Here is a 19192-nt window from a genome sequence, read left to right as displayed (position 1 = left end):
TATTGTGTATAAATGCATTTGATGTACCATTGGACCTGCTTTTTCTGTGAGTGAATAGTTTGTGTGTCCATTCATATTCTAATGATTGGGTGTCACGGTTGCTCAGAGCTGTTCATGCTTGTTCACCTCAGCATCCACAGCGCTGTTCTGAGACGCATGTAGGTATGTCAGGGTATGCTCTCCCTACGTTCAGTTTCTCTCAGCCATCTCAAATAAACAGGAGCATACTGGCTAAAGAGTTTTTTGGTATTTTGGGTTTTTGGGGGGGTTGTGTGTTTGTGGGGTTTTTTAAGAACACTAGGTTTTAGGCATTCCACGTTGCTGGGTTCTTTGTAGGCACTTTGCTTTGGTCCTTGTGGCCTGGCTGTGATAGGTATGGCCCTAACCTGCCACAGCAGCTTTTTTGTGCGAACAACCTTGTTACTGCTGAGCAAAATGGTAGTACTTTCAGTTCCTGGACCACTCTTTGAACTAACTTTACTTTTGTCCAGCCCCCAAATTCCCTTTCCAAATACACTGGTACTTGTCCTGGCACTGAGGGCTTGTAAAAATAAGAAGATGCCATTAGTTCTTTTAAGGAGCAGGTTTCTAGGAGGCAGCTTGGAGTTGGCTGTCTGCAGAACGACTTGACCATGGTTTCTCCTCCCAAGTCACTGCCCTTTGGATGCTCTTGAGCACACTGCATGGGGGAGCACATTCCTCTTCTTAGCAGGGCAGATTTGGTGCTTCTCTTGATGGTCTGGCACTCATCATTATCCTCTGCCTGGAGACAGATCATACCAGCTGAGAGTAAGTTTTTGTTCTGCCTCTTCTGGAAAAAACAGCTTGCAGTCATTGTATCCTGGTGTATCAGTTGGACTGTGAAGGACAAGGACCACAAGAGACTGAGTATCAGTGAAATGTTTCCATTTCTTGAATTTTGAGTTATCAAGTTGTATTTGCCAAACATGGAGTGGTGTTTCATCTGCAGTTCATAGAAGACTTTCTCCTTGTAGATACAAGAGGGTGTTTTAACAGTTTTAACAGAGCCCAGCAGGTTGTTCAGATGTTCCTACAGTACTATTGATCCAGTTTTCAGAGAGCCAGTTTTCAGAAAATGAGACACCTCCTCCACAAGTGCCTGTTCCTTTGTTCAAAAGAGGATTTGTTTGATGCTCTGACAGAAGAAGGCAGATGCACGTGTTTTTTCCGATCCTCCACCCCCAGTATGTTGAACGCAAAGATGGGGCTGGGCGGTGGTGATCTGATGACTCCATTCTGGCACAGCCGGTTCTGCTTCCAAGACCTCCTGTTCCATCAGTGAAGGCTCCGATCCGCCTTTGCTGCTGCCAGATGCACTGACAGAAGACCGGGGAAGGATCAAGCATTTCAATGTCCTGCATCTCAAAGCTTTAATGTTGGATGACATCATTCTAGAGAGCTTGGTCATCTGCACTGAGAGTGTAGAAAGCATTTATCCAGGAGTACTTATTTAGCAGAGCAGAGTGGATTCACGATCTGGTGTTCTGCTTTCTCTGGCCTTCCATTTCCTTTGTTTTGGAGTATTTGCTTGATTTAAAGTTTCCAAGCTGGCCAGTTACTTCCATTAAGGTACACTTGGCAGCTGCTTCTGGACACAGTCCCTTCTTCCGAGAGCTCTTTGGTGTTCTCTCTTTACCATTCTCAGCTGTGTATGAGGTCTGGTTAAATGGCTCCTTTATCTCACTAGTATTTAAATTACATGCTTGTATATCTCAAAGATGTTTTCTCTGAGGTTCTTACTCCCTGTTTGCTCTTGTACCTTTCCATACAAGTGGCACTAGTACTCACTGCCAGAAGCGGGGGTGAGGCTGGGGGGCTGAGCAGTGTCCTGCAGCCTGTGTTCTTGGCAGAGCAGAGAGCAGGGCCCATCCCGCCTTTCCCCCCAAGGTTGGCTCTGAACTACATCGGAATGGGGATATTAACTTATCAGTTTCCTTTCCCAGACCTCATGATTCCAGAGGATTTTGCATGACTTGGCTAGTGAGAAAAGTTTGTATTTTTGTATCCTGAAGGCTCAGCCTTGCAGATAATCCCTGAGATCGCTTCCCGTGCTGGAGCCTGGGGGGATGGCTCTCCGCTGGGCTGGCTGGTGGGGTGAACAGTCCGGGGGCACACTGTGCATCTGAGGCAAAGGCAGCTGCAAAGGTCCATGCGTTCCACCAGACCATGGCCTGCTTCAGCTTTGTTCAGCGATGTCTCTGTCATGGCAAGAACGCCATCTGAGCTTTGAGGCGTTCGGAAATGCTGCTGCACTTCGCAGAGTGTTATTGAGGTGATTGGTTTTCTGCAAATGAGCCCAGGACCCAGCTCTGGGTAATAACGAGAGTTCAGGCTACTGCCGGGTAAGGGCCTGCCGTGTCTGTGCACTTTGCATATGCATTTTTTTCTCTTATGTGCTGTAGTTTAACAGTTGTCTGAATGACTTCATCTAAGCTGTGTTTTTCTGCCATGCCCCCGGCTGGTGACATATGAGAAGCAGAGGTTTCTCGAGTGCTCCAGAATGCATTCCTCAATCACGGCTGATGCCAGTGTGTAAGATGGCGTGTTAAATTTCAGCTCACTCTATGTAGCATTCTCCCTTTTTCTAAGACGGCTCAGAAGTAATTTTGTCTTTTCAGAAAACCATGACTCAGGAGAACTGGACAGATCACGTTCAGGTGAGTATGGATTTCCCTCTCCCATTTTCTCAGGGTTATTTGCTTGGCAATGATTTTAAGATGTTGACAATATCCAGCTCTGGATATTGTAGTCCTATTATTACAATTTTGCCCTTTCTCATAACTTTCTAAGTATATAGCAAAATTGTAAATGCAGGGAAGAGCAAGGAAGAAAATGTATATTTTAATCCCTGTTATGTCTTTAAAAATGCTCTAGTTTCGCTGGAGCATGTAGGTAAGATTATAAAGTACATTCTTTTGCTTTCATGCTCTTATTTGTAAGTGAACACTACAAATATTTATATTCTTTAATTACAAGGAGGGGGGAACAGAGAGTTCTCTTCAGGCACTCGCCAAGATGTGTGAGTAAGTTGGGAAGTGTTAGATTCCCTCTGTGTGCTCCACTCTGATAATTTTCAACAGGTTTATTAGGTGACTGTTAGATATTGTGACTTCTACATCTTGTGCTGTAGGACACACGTAGTTTTAATAGCACAGGAAGAAGGAGAGCAGTATTTTTCTTCTTGGTGTATAAACAGGTGAGTTCAGGCAACCATGTTTTGGCCTGATACTACAATAAATGCATACATGACAATGAAATATCAAGAAATTATATGGTGACAAACCATTAGTGAATATTTATGTGTCCATGATATCCCTATGGAATTGCAACCTTGTGGTGACTCTTTGCTCCTTTTCTGTAACTCCTCTCAGTTTGAATTCTGCAGCCGCTGAGGATTTCTGACCATCAGCTCGAGGCTTCCTTTGAAAACCTGTCTGAACGCTCAGTGTGGGCCCCTGAGCGCTAACAGGCCAGTCTGATGACTGATGATCTCATGTGTTTGGGATCTTGGGCACTGTCTGTACACACCAGCAAAATGACTGAATTTTAAACATGAAATGTTTCTTCTCTCGTTCATGGGTCAGCAGGAAAAAGAACAATTCAGAAGACATGAGGATGTGTTTTTTAAGACAGAGGTCATTGATAAAATGCCCAGCAGTGCTTCATGGCAACTCTTAAACCTACCGAGTGTTTTCAGTGGTGAATATTCAACTTCTGTGTGCAGTTTATCATGCCCATGGAGAGGCTGGACTCTGAGGAAAGGAAGGGGTCTTTGCCTCTTGATCTCAGTGATCTTATCCAGTGAAAGAACTTTTCAGGGTTCCCTTTGATTCTCACAAGCTTGAAGGCCAGCCCAAGGGCTGATGCCTTGCTGGATCAAGACCTGAGATGAGATCAGCCATGAAACTGTAGCAGACAGACATCTTTGTCACAACTTCTGGATGTGCTTTGGTGTATGCAGTGAAGGGGTTTCTGTTGATGCTAAGGTGGACAGTGGGAAAAACCTCCCGGTTAACGTACGCGATTGCAGTCAACCACTTGTGGAGACCGGAGGCTTGGGAACAGATGCTCTCTGAAAAGTGCTTGTTTGGTGCCTGGTAAGGCAGCTCCCTACAGAACTACATGGAGCTCAGCTGCATGATGGGCTATGGCAGAAGGTCCTCTTTGCTTTCCCAAAGTATTCCAAATTTTGTATTTTCTGCATGCTGCCAGCTTATGTATTTTTGACAACTATGTAATTAGCACATGAGTAGTGCTTAAACTTGCCTGTTATGAGACCTGACTCCTAGTGCTATCAGAGATTACTGTCTTTGGCATCACTTTAAAGCGATCAGAATCTGTACCTGTGCATCTGGAGGAAACCGAAGTAATCGCATGTGCAGGTAGGCTTCTGCTTCACACTGCTGGCAGCGCGGCTGCGCCAAACAAAAGAGTTACAAAGGAGGAATCTCTGAGCAAGTTTTGGTTTTCAGTGCAAAACTGAGGTTGTCCGGGACTTCATTGTTTTTCAAAGATTGGGCTTTATATGAGGGAAAGGTTCAACTTTCCAGTCAGAGCTTCACCTATGACCTGACATGTTTTGACAAAAAATTCCATCAGGCTCCTTGTGGAGTTGTCGTTTGTGTTGTATGTCCCATTTGTATGGTTAGGTCAGGCTCACAGACCATTTGTATCTCCCAAGCTCGGCCTGGCAATGCAGTATTAAAGACACGTTGTGCCGAGTGGGAAGCAGAGGGTGGGATGCAGTGGGACTTCTGGTCACCTGGGGGAATGGGAACCAAAACTCCCAAAAGGCTCCACAAAGGCAAACTCTCCGTCAGAATTTTTGGATCATTTGTTTTCAATTTTAAGTCCAAAGAGGCTGAAAGTCTTTGTGAGTTTAAAGCCTATTTGTGTTTAATTCTGTGCTGCAGCTGTAACAAAAGACTTAAATTACATAGATATCAGGAGCCCTGGTGAAAGTGGCATCTCTCCTTGCTCAGTGTCACATTCGGTATGGCAGGCGATAGACATTTCTGGGCTGGTATTTCTTTTTGTTCGCCCTGAGCAGTACAAGTACAGAATTTTCCTGTTCCTGCCCTGTGGGATGAATCGGAGGTGTGATCCTGACTGCTCCTACAAAAGGCAGAAACTCAGTATTAATTGTGGGGCCAACAGAACCTGTTTCCAGCCCTGTAGCAAACTGGTTTTGCCCCCTCTGCCTGCCAGTGCCCACGCTGCTTGATCTGCTGTCCAGGCTGTGGCTGCGCAGGCAGGGGTGGCAGCCGTAGGCTGGCAGAGGAGGCAGGAGGGAGGCGAAGGGATCAAAACCTCTTCATACCCCAGGGAACCTGCCCTGTTGGCAGCCTGGTTAGCCCAGGAGGAGAACTACAGTTTGTATCATCCTCTCCGAGCAGAGATACCTGGAGGGCAGAGGGAGGGGAAGAGTAAGGACTCATCTTGCACCGTGCCAGCTGCATTGCTATTCATTAGCTTGCCTAACTGATCCTGAGCTGCATGGAAACGGGCAGGAGAGTGCCTGTCTTCACAAGCAGAGGGGAAGGTGTGTAGGATATTGATGGTAGATAGGCAGGAAAAAAAGAGGCAGGGCATGAGCCAGTTGTCTGCTTTGCTGTGTGCCCTTCTGCTTCCATTTTTGAACGCTTCATATTTTTCATAGCTTTAATCAGCTGCATAAGGATGATGGAATTGGGTAGAGCAACCATGGAACGGCCGATACATGGCACTGGGCAGGTGTGTTCAGGAAGAGTTGTCCCGCCTGCGACTGCCGAGAGTGCTTGGCCAGCAGCAAGAGGCTGCTGAAGGCTGATGAAATTCTGCAGAACAAAATCACTTTGAGACAAAAAGGCATGGAAGGCGTTTTTCAGTCATCTGCCAAGCTTTCAAAAAGTACCACACGTAGAACAATAATGTCTATGAGGAGCACGGTGGAGAAGCAACTCTGATCGCGAATGTCACCTCTACTAGTGTTTTAGATGTCAGATAGTATCTGAGATACTTGCATGAGGTTGGCAGTATGACATGGGGACTACTGGGGAGCATTCCTTTCTTGGGTGGCAGCGGGAGCCCCAGGACATCTCAAATAGCACCAGACACCTGTGCTTTGGTGGCCTGAAATTCTCCTGGTGTATCAGAGGGCTTGGGAACAGGAGGGTCTGGTATTTTGGTGCACCACTTTTCATGTGCGGTGCTCTTGCTGATGGTTTGGGGGTGATTGTGCAATTGTGCCCTTCTAGACTCAGCTGGGTTGATCAGCGCCAAGGCACCCAGTTCATGTGGAGTCCCCACAGCCCTTTGGGCCCTGTGCCCAACTACACGAGGAGAGAGCTGCCTGGGAAGCTCTGAGGCCATGATGCCACCCACAGGAGACAGGCTCAGCTTGGCGGGGAAAGGCTGGGGTGGTTGTACAGGGGGAATGGCAGAATATTATGGGTATTTCTGAACAGTTGGAGCCCAGAAGGCACATGCTTGCTCGACAATTCTAACACCCAGAGTATTTTTGCAGGGAGTGGTTTGACTGCGGCAGAGCTAACCAGTTGGTACAGTTTAAAATATTATCTCAGGGTACTTTGGCTCAAGAAGTACACGTGTGTTTATCTGGACTTCCTGCTATGAAATTCCTTCTCCCATGGAGCAGAACAGGGTGACGGTGCACAGCAACATGGCTCTTTGTTTGGGGCAATAACTAGCAGCAGTGTTGGGCAGGGTTAAAACCGATTAGTTTTTATAGGACTGCCAGTGTTATAATCGCCTGTTTCACAGGGTGTCTGGGTCAGTGAAGTGGTAGAAAAGGTAATTCCACTTTTACTGACCTTGAGCCAAAGGGTCATTTGTTGCTAAATCAGAAAACTTTCTGTGCTAGTGTTTGCACGGGGGAAACTATCCCTTAGTCTCTCAAATGTAAAAATCTTAAACCCTTCCAAAAGTAATGCTCAGAAAAAGCACTGGTGTTTGAAAAGACATTACTTGTTCTTTGGGCAACTAATCCTGAGCTGTGGCTCATCAGCCAGCTCGTTTGCCAGCTAATGGTTGGAACCACTCTGTCCTTCATTTTGGCATGGGCAACTTGAGAGGAGGGTACGAGGATACACCACCCAGAAAAGTGCTTTTTTCAGGCCGCTGTTTTGCAGCTATTGAGTCTGCCCAGGTCTTGCAAGAGAATGAAGCAGATGAACCCTGGAGCCAGCTATTCCCTGTGCTCAGCGCTGGGAGAGGCTGCAGCTAATCATCTCCTCTCCTTCCCCAGTGGTGACAATGAGATAACTTATTTATTTTAAAATCTCTGACCATGAAAATCAAACATGGTGTCAGCTCGTTCTCTGGGTGACCGGGGGTGAAATGCTAGTAATTCGTGGCAAATGTATAACTCTAGTTCCGCTAAAATTCTAGGGTTGTTATCCTGCTTTACAGATAATAGTCAGAAATCTGCCCAAACAGAAGGAATAAAAGTAAAGTGCCCTCCTTTATGTGTAATACATTTGAAAAACTTCAATAATTCCTGGTCTTTAATAGGTGTAAATTATCTTACACTTACAGCAAGGAGTTGATGTCATCTTATTTATTTAACCAATTAATTTCTAAATGGCAAACATCCTCGATGACTGATGCCAAGATCCTCGTGCGGTCTTTCTGTACAGGACCATTTTGACCTCGATTAAAATGTAACTACCTCTGGAATAAAATGTAATAGCTGTTATGCTCGCGGAGGTAATTTTTAAGGGGAATTTAAAGGGCAGAATGCAATTATTTTTTTAAAGTTTTTGTGGCCAGAACACCTGGCCAGTAATCCTGCTCTCGGGAATCTTTAATAAGGACAAGAGGTCAGAAAGGCCACTTTGCAAATATCCACTTCTAGTGTCCTTCCCTAGGACTCCTGAGCTTAGGCAAACTTTTAAATTGACTCAAGATTGTTCTGAGTCCTGCAACATCCCTATAGTGTAAGGAACTTAATATCTGTAGGGAGTTAAGTAATCTGTGCAATGCAAATGGGAATGATATTTGGGAGGTGGTTAATAAATGACATGTCTTTTGGTATAAATCTGCATGTCAAATTATCTTTCGCTCTGTGTTGGAGTGAACTGTTTATTCAGGGATATAATGGATTTCATCACTCAGACGTCAAAGCTAGACTGGCTGTTTTCCTGGAAGGTAGAAACCAAAACTAGTTTAACCAGCCATTTTGTGGAGTCCCTCGCTAGTATTTATGGCCTCCTTTTTAGCAGGAAATTAGAACTAGTGGGTGATATTGTTTTTGTTCCTCCTGGCCTTAAAAGTCTTGGGGAGGAATCATCAGCTGAAATAAATTTTCCTGGTTCTACTCGTGTTGCTGTGAGAGGGTGCTTGAGCTGAGGAGCTGTCCCGCTTGAGCCTGGGTAGGTCTGAGTGTGGGTGTGTGTACAAACAAGCAGGAGCTCCTACTCCTTGTCTCTATTTTGCCTGCAGTTTGCCTGTTAAGTTATCTGCAGAAGAATTGCATTTATCTTTCCACAACTTTAAGCAGCTTCCTAACAGCTGCCGTTTAAAAAAGAGAAGATTTTTTCCTTTCTTTCCTATTTCCCTTTTGCAAAATAGGTGGTATTTAGACCTGGACCAGTGACAGGTTTAAGATCTGGTATCTGTCTTGTGAAGCCAGGATTGGGGGAATTGCTTTCTATCAGTTGAGAGCTGGCAGCCTTGCTTCCCCCATGTTGCTCCCGTTGCTCCTTTCATTCCTCCTCCTGCGTTTTGTCCCCTGTTTGGGGACAGAGCAGAAACTCAGAGGTGGTGGGAGTGTTTTGGCGATCCCTCTGCTTTTGCCCCGTGCCTTTTTCTTCAGATTTACTATTCTTCTTGGAAGTCTCTGGGGAGGCCATATAACCACAATGTGATGTAAAAGTATGTTGTACATAAGGGAATATTAAACCATGGAAAAACTGGGCAATAAAAGTAGCAGGCAAAGTATAGCTTTCGTTCTGTTTTTCAGTTCAGTTTGTAAACGGCGTCATGTATTAATTGATAGCTGAAATAACATCAGAGTTGCAAAGCCAAAGGACTTACTGATAGGGCTGATGCAGAAAACAGGCACATCTGTGACTGTCTGAGGAAAAGCATAACGTAATTCTTCAGTTACGTTCTGCTTGCTGGATGGAGAGCAGTAAAATATGCATCTGTACTAATGAGGTTTGCACTGTTGGTCTAAAAGAAATGGGAACTTCTCATTTAACAAACCCACAGCTGTTGTAGGAGAAATACATGGGAAAAGCCAAACATGCGGTGTGTCCCATGCCTTACTGTCTAAAGAAAAGTCTATCAGAGGATGATATACACAGTTAAATGTAAATACCTCCATGTACCTCCTGCATGGCTTAGAGAAGATTATTTTCTGGAAGACCTGGAGGGCTGGTGTGCCTGATGATAATTATGGTAGTTTTATTTATAAGAAATCCAGCCATTATTAGATAAATAAATTGTGGTTGAGCACAAACATACTAAGGAATTCTGGTGGAATTTTACAGTAGGTACAAAGAAGCTGAGAAAAACTACCATTGCTTTCCATGCTATCTACTAAAACATTTTTTAAAATGACCCAAAAATATCTCTGGAGTGATGGAAGATGTGTTTGTGCAATAACTTTGGAAAATCAGCTCACGTTTGCTTAAGTGTGGATCTACAGGGCCAAGCTCTGGGGATTCAGCAGAAGCTTATGGGAGCTGGGTGTCTGTCTCCTGCTTCAGTGAGGTATCGGCAAGTCATTCCTTGGAAAGCTCAGGACCTCTGTTTTAAAAGTTGTGGCCAAATAGCCGTTTATGTGCACACATATTAAGTACCAGAGAGTGAAGAAAGGAAACTGGAGAGAACACACTGGGGAAAAAAAAAAACTCCTTTAAATTGTTTTGGTATGTTAGAGATGCTTTCTGACCTTAAACCCCCTGCAACCAGACAGGGCTAGCTTGCTGCTAAGCACTATAATTACATTTCTGTCACTAGCCTGCATTCATTCGAAAGCACGACTTCATCCAAAAGAGATTTGGTATGGTATAAAAAAGAGGCTAATTGGCTTATGGCTGTAGGGTGAGAGGTCAGTATCAGATTAAAGAGTTAAGAGCATCAGCAAGTGGTTTGACTGAACCAACGTGCCCTGCTGGCGTGTTTAATTCAGCCAAACGGGAGAAGTATCTTAGGAGTGGGAAACAATATAGGAGGGACTATCATCCAGAACTTTATAGGAACATGTGGGAGATCCGGGCTCCTTAAAAGCTTCATCAGGAGTCTAATATAGTAGTTTCCAGGATAACTGTTAATGACTCCAAACTGCATCAGCCATAGGATTGTATGCCACTAACTAAAAATGGGGACAGCGTCGCTTAAAACAAGCAAATCCTCCTGTTCCTTTTGCTCTAAGACAGAGGGAACCGTATCAAGAGCGCTGACATTGGCCTCTCCAGCAGAAATAGGGAAGGGCAAAGAGGAGAATGGGACACGGAGCTTGCATGCTAGCACAGAAGGAGAGGACGTGTTCGCTGCTTTTTTAAAAGTGGGAAGCAAATAGGTCGTCAGCAGGGCTCTGCACGTGTTCTGTTTGCAAGTGGGAGACAACTCATTTGCAGCTCTGTAGCACGAGACAACACGATTCTCTTGCCCTGTGGTAGTTTCTGTGTGCTTGGGGACGTGCAGGTGTAGGGGCTACGTTTGCCCGGTTTGACTGAAGTCTTAAGCCTTGTGCGTACTCCCCCTCACGCGCAGATCCACTCCTGTGTTCTTACCAGTCAGCAGTAAAACTATCCGGTCATGCAATAATCGTCCCAGATTATTTAAAACCCCCATAATCGATCGGTACCTGTCTGAGTGCTTCCACAGGTAGCTATTGGATTCTAAAGGCCTGTGCAAATCAGCTGCCTTGCACAAAGATGGTCGGGCTATTTGCAATTGATAGTTTGGCTGTATTATACTTTTAGGCGAGATTAGTTCACCGGTTCCCTGCCAAGAAGGGAACCACATAAACAGAGGATTGTTTAGAAACAGAAAAAGTTCCTCTTGACGGAGAAGTCATGTAAATGGGAAGAAACAGGAAACTAATCTTCCCTTGTTCGCTCTGAAAGAATGCATATCTCTGAGGAATGTTGTAATTATGGATTTAGAAAATCAGTCCAATTTGCCAGGGTGTGAATTTCAGAGTTCATTCAGTCAACCCTCTCAAGCGTTTCTCCTTCCGAACAAAAAACACCAGGAGTTTAAATGTACCAAAAGAGATTAAAGGAGAGAAAAATCTACTGCCAAGCTTCGCTTTTGGTAAAGATCCTGCGAAGATACTTGTTATTGCTTTGGCTATGAGCCAGGTGAGGTTTGTGCCTGGTAAAATAGAAATATGTGGTAACCCATGTTTTTCCTGTGGGCATCTATTTTTCATAGACTAATGATGGGAAGAGTTAGTGCTTCTAAGCAAGTATTTCCATCATCAAGATTTTTGCTTATTCACTTTGAAGACTTCAGTAAATAGAAAAACGTCCCCTGCTGGGAATGCCACGTTAGCATGTTCCTGGAGACAAGGGAACCTAACACCAAGTTCCAAACTATTCTGGAGCAAGCCTGAGCTGGAACCGATCCATAGGCAGTGCGGAGCTGGGGAGAGCAGTGGCTGTGGATACGAGGCACAGCGAGGCTCAGGAGAGCATCGCTCCAGGTTCCAGCGTGGCCTGGAGAAGGGCCTCAAAGGCAGGTCGTGAGCTCTCACAAACCTGCTTGCAAGTGAAGCAGCAGCAGGGAAGACCTGAGGAGTCTGATGGCAGGGAAGCTCAGGGCTGGGTTACAAAGAAAGCAAAGAAATTAGCTCACTGCTTCAGTTCTTTGGCAGTGAACTCAGGAGGTTTTAAGTTCATTCCACTTCAGAGCCTACAGGCCTTTTAATTAAGGTAGTGATAGAGGTGAGAACCTGGAGCTCTTTGATGACCAATCTTTCATGCAGCTATTTCCACAAGCAAAGTGCAGATCTGAGGGGAATTGCCGTCCATCAGGAATAAGTGCAGGCAGAGGAACGATGCATCCTGGTATAGGAGGACCCCATAGAAAGCTGTTAAAAGAATCCAGAGCCAGGACCACGTAACAGGAGATTCCTGCTTTGTTGTTCGGCCTCACAGCTTGGAATTTGACCTGAACAGGGAGAATGGAGAAGGGAGAGGACAAGAAAGAGGTTTCTGAGGCTCTTCCCCTATCTGCAGATCCTTCCTCCTCAAAACTCTGCATCGGCCACGTAGAGCTGACACAGGCTGGACCCGAGCAGTAAATCCTCCCTCCCCGCTGGGGAGTAAATGTGCTGGAATTCCACGTCTTTTCGGAAAGGAAGATGGAGCTTATGAATTCTCATTATGTATGTGACTGCATATGGGAACATTTAATTGAGTGATTGGTTGGGTTAATAGGTATACTGGTTTAGCTCGTTAGAGTTAATATTAGGGCTAACGAAAACAAATGGGAAGGCGTCATGGTGGCTTCGGCTCACGTACATCCTGTCAAACCGATGAAGTGTAATCCTGCGAGTTCGTTCAACAGCAGCAGCAGAGACACAGCAACGGTGGTTTCACCTCTGCAGGCTCTTCCTCTTTACACATCTGCAGCTCTCGCAGTCCTGTAGCGAAGCAGTGCCATAGTCCTGTTCCTGTCCCTGCGGTTGTGTTGAGCTCTGGCAGCGTGCGGCTGTCGCTGCGCTCCCTTGCTGTGCTTTTGTAGCTGGAGTGGAGTTCCTGCAGACAGACCTCGTAGTACGAGTGGATGTCGTATGCTTCTGCTAAGTTGGATTTTGGAATAATCACATTTGATAGTAATCCTTCAGGCAGCCTCGTAGCTTAACAGAAAATGTATTTTCTTCCTACAGGCTGCCATGCTTCAGGACACGAACCAAAATAGAGTTACGTAATGGTGACTTTTGTAGAAAATTTATGAAAGTGCTTGGCAATTGTATGAACCTTCTTAGGCTTGAGAGACCAGAGAAATTGTGGTGGGTCATATGAGGACCAGGCTCAGGGGCTCTCAGCAGCAGTGCAGGTCACTTAATGTGCAGTATATGATGGGAGCCCTCACTTTCTTAAACTGGAGAGCACAATTTGCCATTTGCTACAGTGACACTTTGTTCGTGTGTGTGTGACATAATGACAAAAGGCGGATAGATAAATGCTCCTTCAAAATACACTGGGAAGATAAGGGTTGCCAGTTTGTCTTCAATGCACTGTGTTATTGGACTTAGACAAAGCAACTACTGTGATAAGTAACATACTACTTTGTGCTCTGAAAGCGTTTGGCCAATTTCCCCATCCTCATTCATCTTCAGTCTTGCCAAGTGCTGGAATGCTCCCAGAAAATATCTCCAGCCTGCCATCATGGGACCAAGAGGTGTGAGAAATCTGGAAGCATATCAAAACTGTGTGGCTTATGTATTCAGAACAAGTCCTTGGTCCTTTGCTGATCCCTGGGATGAATAATATTCAGTGGCTCTGGGGCCAGGGTTAGGTTAGAATTCAGAAGACGCCTCTGCAGCAGTTGTGAGAAAGGGATTTCAGGGAGAAGCACAGACCCTCGGGACAGACTTCACACTGAGGTGAAGGAAAAAGAAATTCTATCTTAAAAAGCAAGTAGGGTAAAGTTACCTTACTCTATTTGTTAAGGAATTATATTTTTGTTTTTTATGGATGGCATGCAATTATTTCTCTTTCCAAACAAAGGTTATTTTAATAGGGTTAGCCTGACTCTATAGCTCATTTAAGACATACATCTACGACATTCCCTGAACAAGTAGTGGAGAGGAGACCAAGTATTGCAGGTGAAGCACCCTGATTTTGTGTATCAGCATACCTGGAGTTGTTGTGGGATGTAGTTGAGGAAAATGAGTTAACTGTGGGGTAAAATAAAAAGCAAAGTTCTGATCTTCCCACGGGGAACGTCCCCAAAGTGTCAGGCTGCACCTACACTGCTAAACAAGACTACAAAGTGGTCCGTGGCCTGAAGACAAGTGACGCTGGCTGAATCCCTCAGGCTGCCTTCCCTCCTGGGAGATTTGTCTGAAATCCACAGTGATGGGAGCGGAGGGACGGGATCCCTTCGCTAGCGCCGTTCTGCAAGCACAGCAGCGGTGGCTAATCAGACAGTAAGAGCTGATTTTTCAGGAGAGCATTTAAGTGGCTGCATTTGCATGCTGGTGGGTAATGTGATTCGGTGTCTGCGCTGAGCTTCTCCATCTTACAGGAGTATCTTTACTAAATCCTCCCGTGTCCTGAAGCGTCTGGGAGATTGTGTGCCTGACGGTTCACTTGGGCAATTAAGAGCACTGTTGTTGTAGAGTATTACACCACCTCCATTAAACCTCAATTTCTGTCTGGGCTTGTGCCTTCTCCAGTCAAGAAACATTGATATCCCCATTCTGGTCAGCTACTGAAGTGAAATCTGGTAATGATCGTGCCAGATTCACTGAAGTAAAATGTTGTTTGCAGAGCCTTTCATCTCTGAAGGAGGAAGCATCATGTGCCCTGTGAAGCAGAGCCCTTGCCAGCAGACAGTCTGTTATGTGGCTCTCTGAGTTGGGTGAAGGTTGTACGTAGGCTGTCCAACCCTGTGTGTAAGAAAATGTTTCAACCTCTTGCTTAATATTTTTTGAAAATACTCTCTTTTCAGATCTGACTTTGAAAGCAGAGTTCGTTCTTTACCTCTGCTATATTCCTGCTATATACCTTCTCTCATCTGCGGCAGTATGAACACATTTTGGAGACGTGATGACTTCATCCGGAGAAGATGAATGACTTCCCTCAGGGGCTGCCTGATAGAAATATGGAAGGAATCCCAATGCAGGAAATGTATTTGGATCTCTGTGTAGTATTGTTGAGCACGATCAGGACCATCCTGTATTCTGGGTAGACGAGATCTTGGGTGTTCTTCGCCCGGGAGGTGCTTGGAACTTGAAAGCCGCAGTCGCTGCAAGAAGCCGCCTGTCTGTGTGGAGACGAGTCTGGGTGCTGGGGAATGCACAGCAGTGGTAATCACAGAATCAGAGGCTAATTGCAGTTTGAAGGAGCCTGTGGAGGTCTCTTCTCTGCCCTCCTGCTCAAAGTAGGGCCAACTTACTTAGACAAGGTGTCGCAGGGCCATGCCTGGTTCCTCAGCCCCTCTGGACCCATTGCGGTGTTTAGCCACTCTCACTGGCACCTTTTTTTTTTTTTTCCTTTAGGCCTGGCTGGAGTTTCTAGAAGGATCTGCTTCCATCTTCTCTATGATCCCCCATTATAAAATTGAAGAGAACGATTCTATTCCCCCATACTTGGCCTTCCCTAGGCTGAAGGAGTCCTGCTCCCGCAGCCTCTCCTACATCAAGTGCTCCAACCCACTAACCATCTCAGTGGCTCTTTACTGAACTCTGTTCTATTTTTCAGCAAAACTAGGCACCGTGTCCAGCTCTGGTCTAACAAATGCAGAACAGGGCGGTTAATCACTTCCCTCAACCTGCTGGCTGTGCAGTCAGCCAGGTGAATTTTAACAGACGAGGTATATATTTTTTTTTTCTTCTGGCTGCCATTTGGTAGTGGTGTCTGGACTTCTGAATAAGAAATTGCATTGGCAAGATTGTGTGAGCTGCAGAGAGAAAAATGGAGCCAGATGCGTCTCTTCACACAATCTTGTCCTAGCTACTCCTCACAAGCTAGCAGCTTCATTGAGGTTGCCCAGGGACAATAAGCTCCTTGTGAGGAGCCCCAGTGCAGCGGGAAGTTGGCTTTAAGAGTTGCCTTTGCCTTGATCCGTTCAGGTGATATCGTAAGTTAGACTCCTCTGAATTGCCTTTGGAAGAGCTGATTGTATGGGGAGACTGGGAGGCTGAGTCTCCTGATTCACAAAGCTGAAGTTTAGGTAGTGTGAACATGCCCCAGGGAACCACATCGCCAAAGCTTTGTTGAAAGAGAGAAGAAAGACCACTTCCCCACCATTGATGTGGTAATGGCCTCCAGAACACTGAAGTGTGGCTCTGTCAATGACGCACTGATTGCTATCTGAAAGTCAGTCTTCTGGGACATGAATGGAGGCTATTTTGTTCTTCTTCAGTTCATAAATTAGTGCATCTGAGTAGCCAGTGCCTATGTGAGCGAGAGAACAGCTCTAAGCGGTGAGAAAGCACAGGCACGGCTTTCTCCTGCGTCTGCCTGTGCATTGGCCACGGGTGAGTGGCCTGCTGCTGTCACAAGAAACTCTGTTCAGAAGTGAGCGTGGGTAAAGTTGGCATCTTTGATCGAGTGCCATCTGCGTCGGATATCCATCAGTCAGGATCCCCCTCCCCTGATGGAACAGGCTGTGGCCCTGGTCTGCGCTGGTGCTGAGGGTGCCAGCTCCAATATCATGCATAAAGGACTTTCCTTCAATGGCATCCTACCGGTGCCATGCTACTGTGGCATCTCCCCGTGTAGTGCAAATGAAGCTAACGTCAAAACAGAAATCTTGAGCACAAATAAAATAAATTGACAATGAAACCAACACAGTAGGATGTTCTGGGGAATCTTTAAAGAGCGTGTCTGCACAGTACCTGCAGGGAGTTTAGAAATGCTGGTGGTGGCCACTGCTTACAGTGGTTTTGTCCTTTCAAAGTCCAGGTTTCTTTTTCCCCTGTTGCTGCCTCTAAAATATTCTACTTGACATTTTCTTTACACTAACAGGATTCTTTTTGTTGATTCTGGAAGCACTTGAGAACAGGGGAAATTGGCCAAGACTTTCAAAAGCTAAATTAAAATCTGACTCTGCAAATAGCCAGTGTCACTGGTGTGAATAACTTCACGCTCCGGTAAAAGATGTTGAGGGAAAGCAGAGAATTGTATCGGACAGAAGTGCAACACCACATAGAGATAAAAGTAATCTGGGGTTGGCTAGGGTCACTTCCAAAGAAGATATTGCATGTTTGGATCCAAAGTTATGGATAACAACAGAGGAATTGCTGATGCTGTGGGTTAAGATCAGGACGTTCCTAAGCTTGCCCTGCACTGGTTGGCGTGAGCTCTGTAAGGCATTCGGCTGGGTAAGAACAGGATTTACGGGTAGGTAATCTGCAGCAGTCATTTGGAAAGCTTTAATCATGGGTTATTGTTGTGTCGGGAGGTTTTGTGTGTGCCTATGGATTAAAGAACGTATGATATGTCTAGAATTCAGAGAGGGATGTAAACAAGCCACATGGTATATCGAATCTTTTCCTGCGCAGAGGTGTCGCTGATGTTGATCAGAACAACTGTGCTAGTTTCCTCTTGAAAAGTGTTCATTTACTGAAAACAAAATACATGAAATGTCATCCCTAGTGAAACATTTGTCTCTGCATCTGTGCCCACATCTTCTGGAGCCAAAGTTTCCACATTCTTGCTTCTTGCAAAGCTGTTGCGGTGGAAGCCTTTCCCCTTTATAGCAATGTTAGGGTTTTTTTCAGTAAAAACCAAACAAAGCTATTTTCCATTTCAGAATGCGAGATGTAATATCTCTGGAGAGATTAACCTTCTTTCCAGAGTTGTTTTTGTGGTTGAAAGAATAAATCTGTTATCATTAAAATAAAAAAAAAAAAAAGAAATCTGCACCTCATTATTTCCAGAAATAAAGCTGACATAATGAGATTTATTAGAGAATTGAGTCTGGGTGAACTGAAGAGAGATCCAACCCCAAAGACTTTGTGTTCTAGAAAAAAGGCAGAAAGACAATAGGATGGACACAGGGGAAGCTGGAAGAGGGAATTGCTCTGTGATGTTAATAAGAAAATATGTTCTTTTTGGGACGGACTCTGAGAAGTGGCTTGGCAGGCGCGGCAGGAGGAATTATTCAAACCCCTTCGTGTGTTAGGTGCGTGCCGGATCCGGCTCAGTGGCAGGAGGCAGAGATGTGGGAGATGCACAAAGCATCAGGACTGGCATGGCCGGGAGGAAAGATTCAGGAGGAAATGTAGAAGGCAGGAAGCATTAACGTGACAGCTGATCCATTCCCGCTCTGCCCCTTCCCTCCGTTCCCTCTCCCACAGCTGAGCCCCTGGGTAGCTGCTGGCCCCCTCCTGCTGCCACTGGCTCCTTGCTGTGCCACCAACCTCTTAGGAGCAGCAGTAAAAATATCCCTCACGTAGCCATGAGAAGAAATGTGGTTTGGCATTTGGCAAAGTCACAGGGGTGCAGACAGCGCTGAGGCAGCAGTTTTTATGAGCAGGCTGGCTTCTCCTGTGCGCTACCTGGGATGCCAAATTTCTCTGTGGCTTTTCTTCCAAGCCTCTACCCCCTCCTGCACCTCTGTGGGGGTGGGCCATTCGGTTTTTTTCTTTTTTGCTTTCTTTTTGCCTTCCCTTTTACCTTGGGGCCATCAACAGGTTTGTTTCCTGATCTCTGCGCAGGGTGTCTGCTTTGAAGACAACTTCTCACCTTTTAGTTACCGAAGGAATGTGAGGAATGAGGCCCCGTGGCCCCAGCCTACCGCCCAGCCGGGCTGCGCTTGTGCACACCGTGGAGGAAGAGCAAGGGGCCTGCAGGCTGGGAGCAGGGTCGGAGCCTGCTGCTGGGTGGGCAGCGACAGAGAGATGGCACCGGCTTGCGCGGGGGGTGGGATGGACTTTGAGTGCATATCCGAGCATTTCACTGCACTGAAAAATACTCGTTGGTAGTGACAGCGTAGAGCTACAGGTCCTGACCCACCATGTAGAGTTTCAACTTGTTTTAGCAATTAAGTTTTCTTGACAATAGTAACTTCTAGGGCAGATCCATGAGTAAATCAGTCTGGCAAGAGGAGTGAGTTGCTGATCTGGCTGCAGCGGCTCTGGGATATTTGCAAGCACTGGGCAGGAGGAGAGGGTCATTCCCACCCCCACATAGCTGTCGTGACTGTCGGTGTCACCGGGTCCCCTCTGACAGCTGCTGTGCCACAGTGCCTCAGAGGGCATCGGCCAAGAGGGGAACAGGACGAAAGAGCTTTGGTGAATCCAGCTCTCACAGGGGGGACGGTTATGGGCCCCGTTTGTCTGCCCTGCCCTGCCAATGGCTGCTCCCCCCCCCCCGCCAAGGGGGGGCACCGTGCCGGGCTCCAGCCCCTCTGGCTCACGGCATGGTATTTGGGCTTAAACCACCGGCAGCCATGAGGCTGTGCCTGTGCCCCCAGGCTCTGCGGTGTGCCCAGGCACAGGCGCACTTTCGCTTCCGCCAGGAAACAGCTGGGAACA

The 19192-nt window shown here is 46.1% G+C and overlaps 1 protein-coding gene across 36 annotated transcripts in view; it reads left to right on the top strand.

Moving 5' to 3' along the window:
• Positions 1–19192, top strand: part of EXD3 (exonuclease 3'-5' domain containing 3) — a 295827-nt gene that overhangs the window by 120535 nt on the left and 156100 nt on the right. For all 36 annotated transcript variants that reach the window (XR_008579990.1, XR_008579989.1, XM_054848355.1 and 33 more), the window contains one exon: positions 2640–2678. Coding sequence is in view for 34 of the 36 variants with exons in the window: in XM_054848355.1 (XP_054704330.1) it covers positions 2640–2678 (39 nt within the window). In the remaining 2 variants the exon portion in view is untranslated. The remainder of the gene's footprint in view (positions 1–2639; positions 2679–19192) is intronic.

This window comes from Grus americana, chromosome 20 (genome assembly GCF_028858705.1).
Source record: "Grus americana isolate bGruAme1 chromosome 20, bGruAme1.mat, whole genome shotgun sequence".
In the NCBI taxonomy this organism is placed as follows: domain Eukaryota; kingdom Metazoa; phylum Chordata; class Aves; order Gruiformes; family Gruidae; genus Grus; species Grus americana.
Note: the sequence above shows the minus strand (reverse complement) of the source record. Positions and strands in the feature narration are given on the sequence as shown.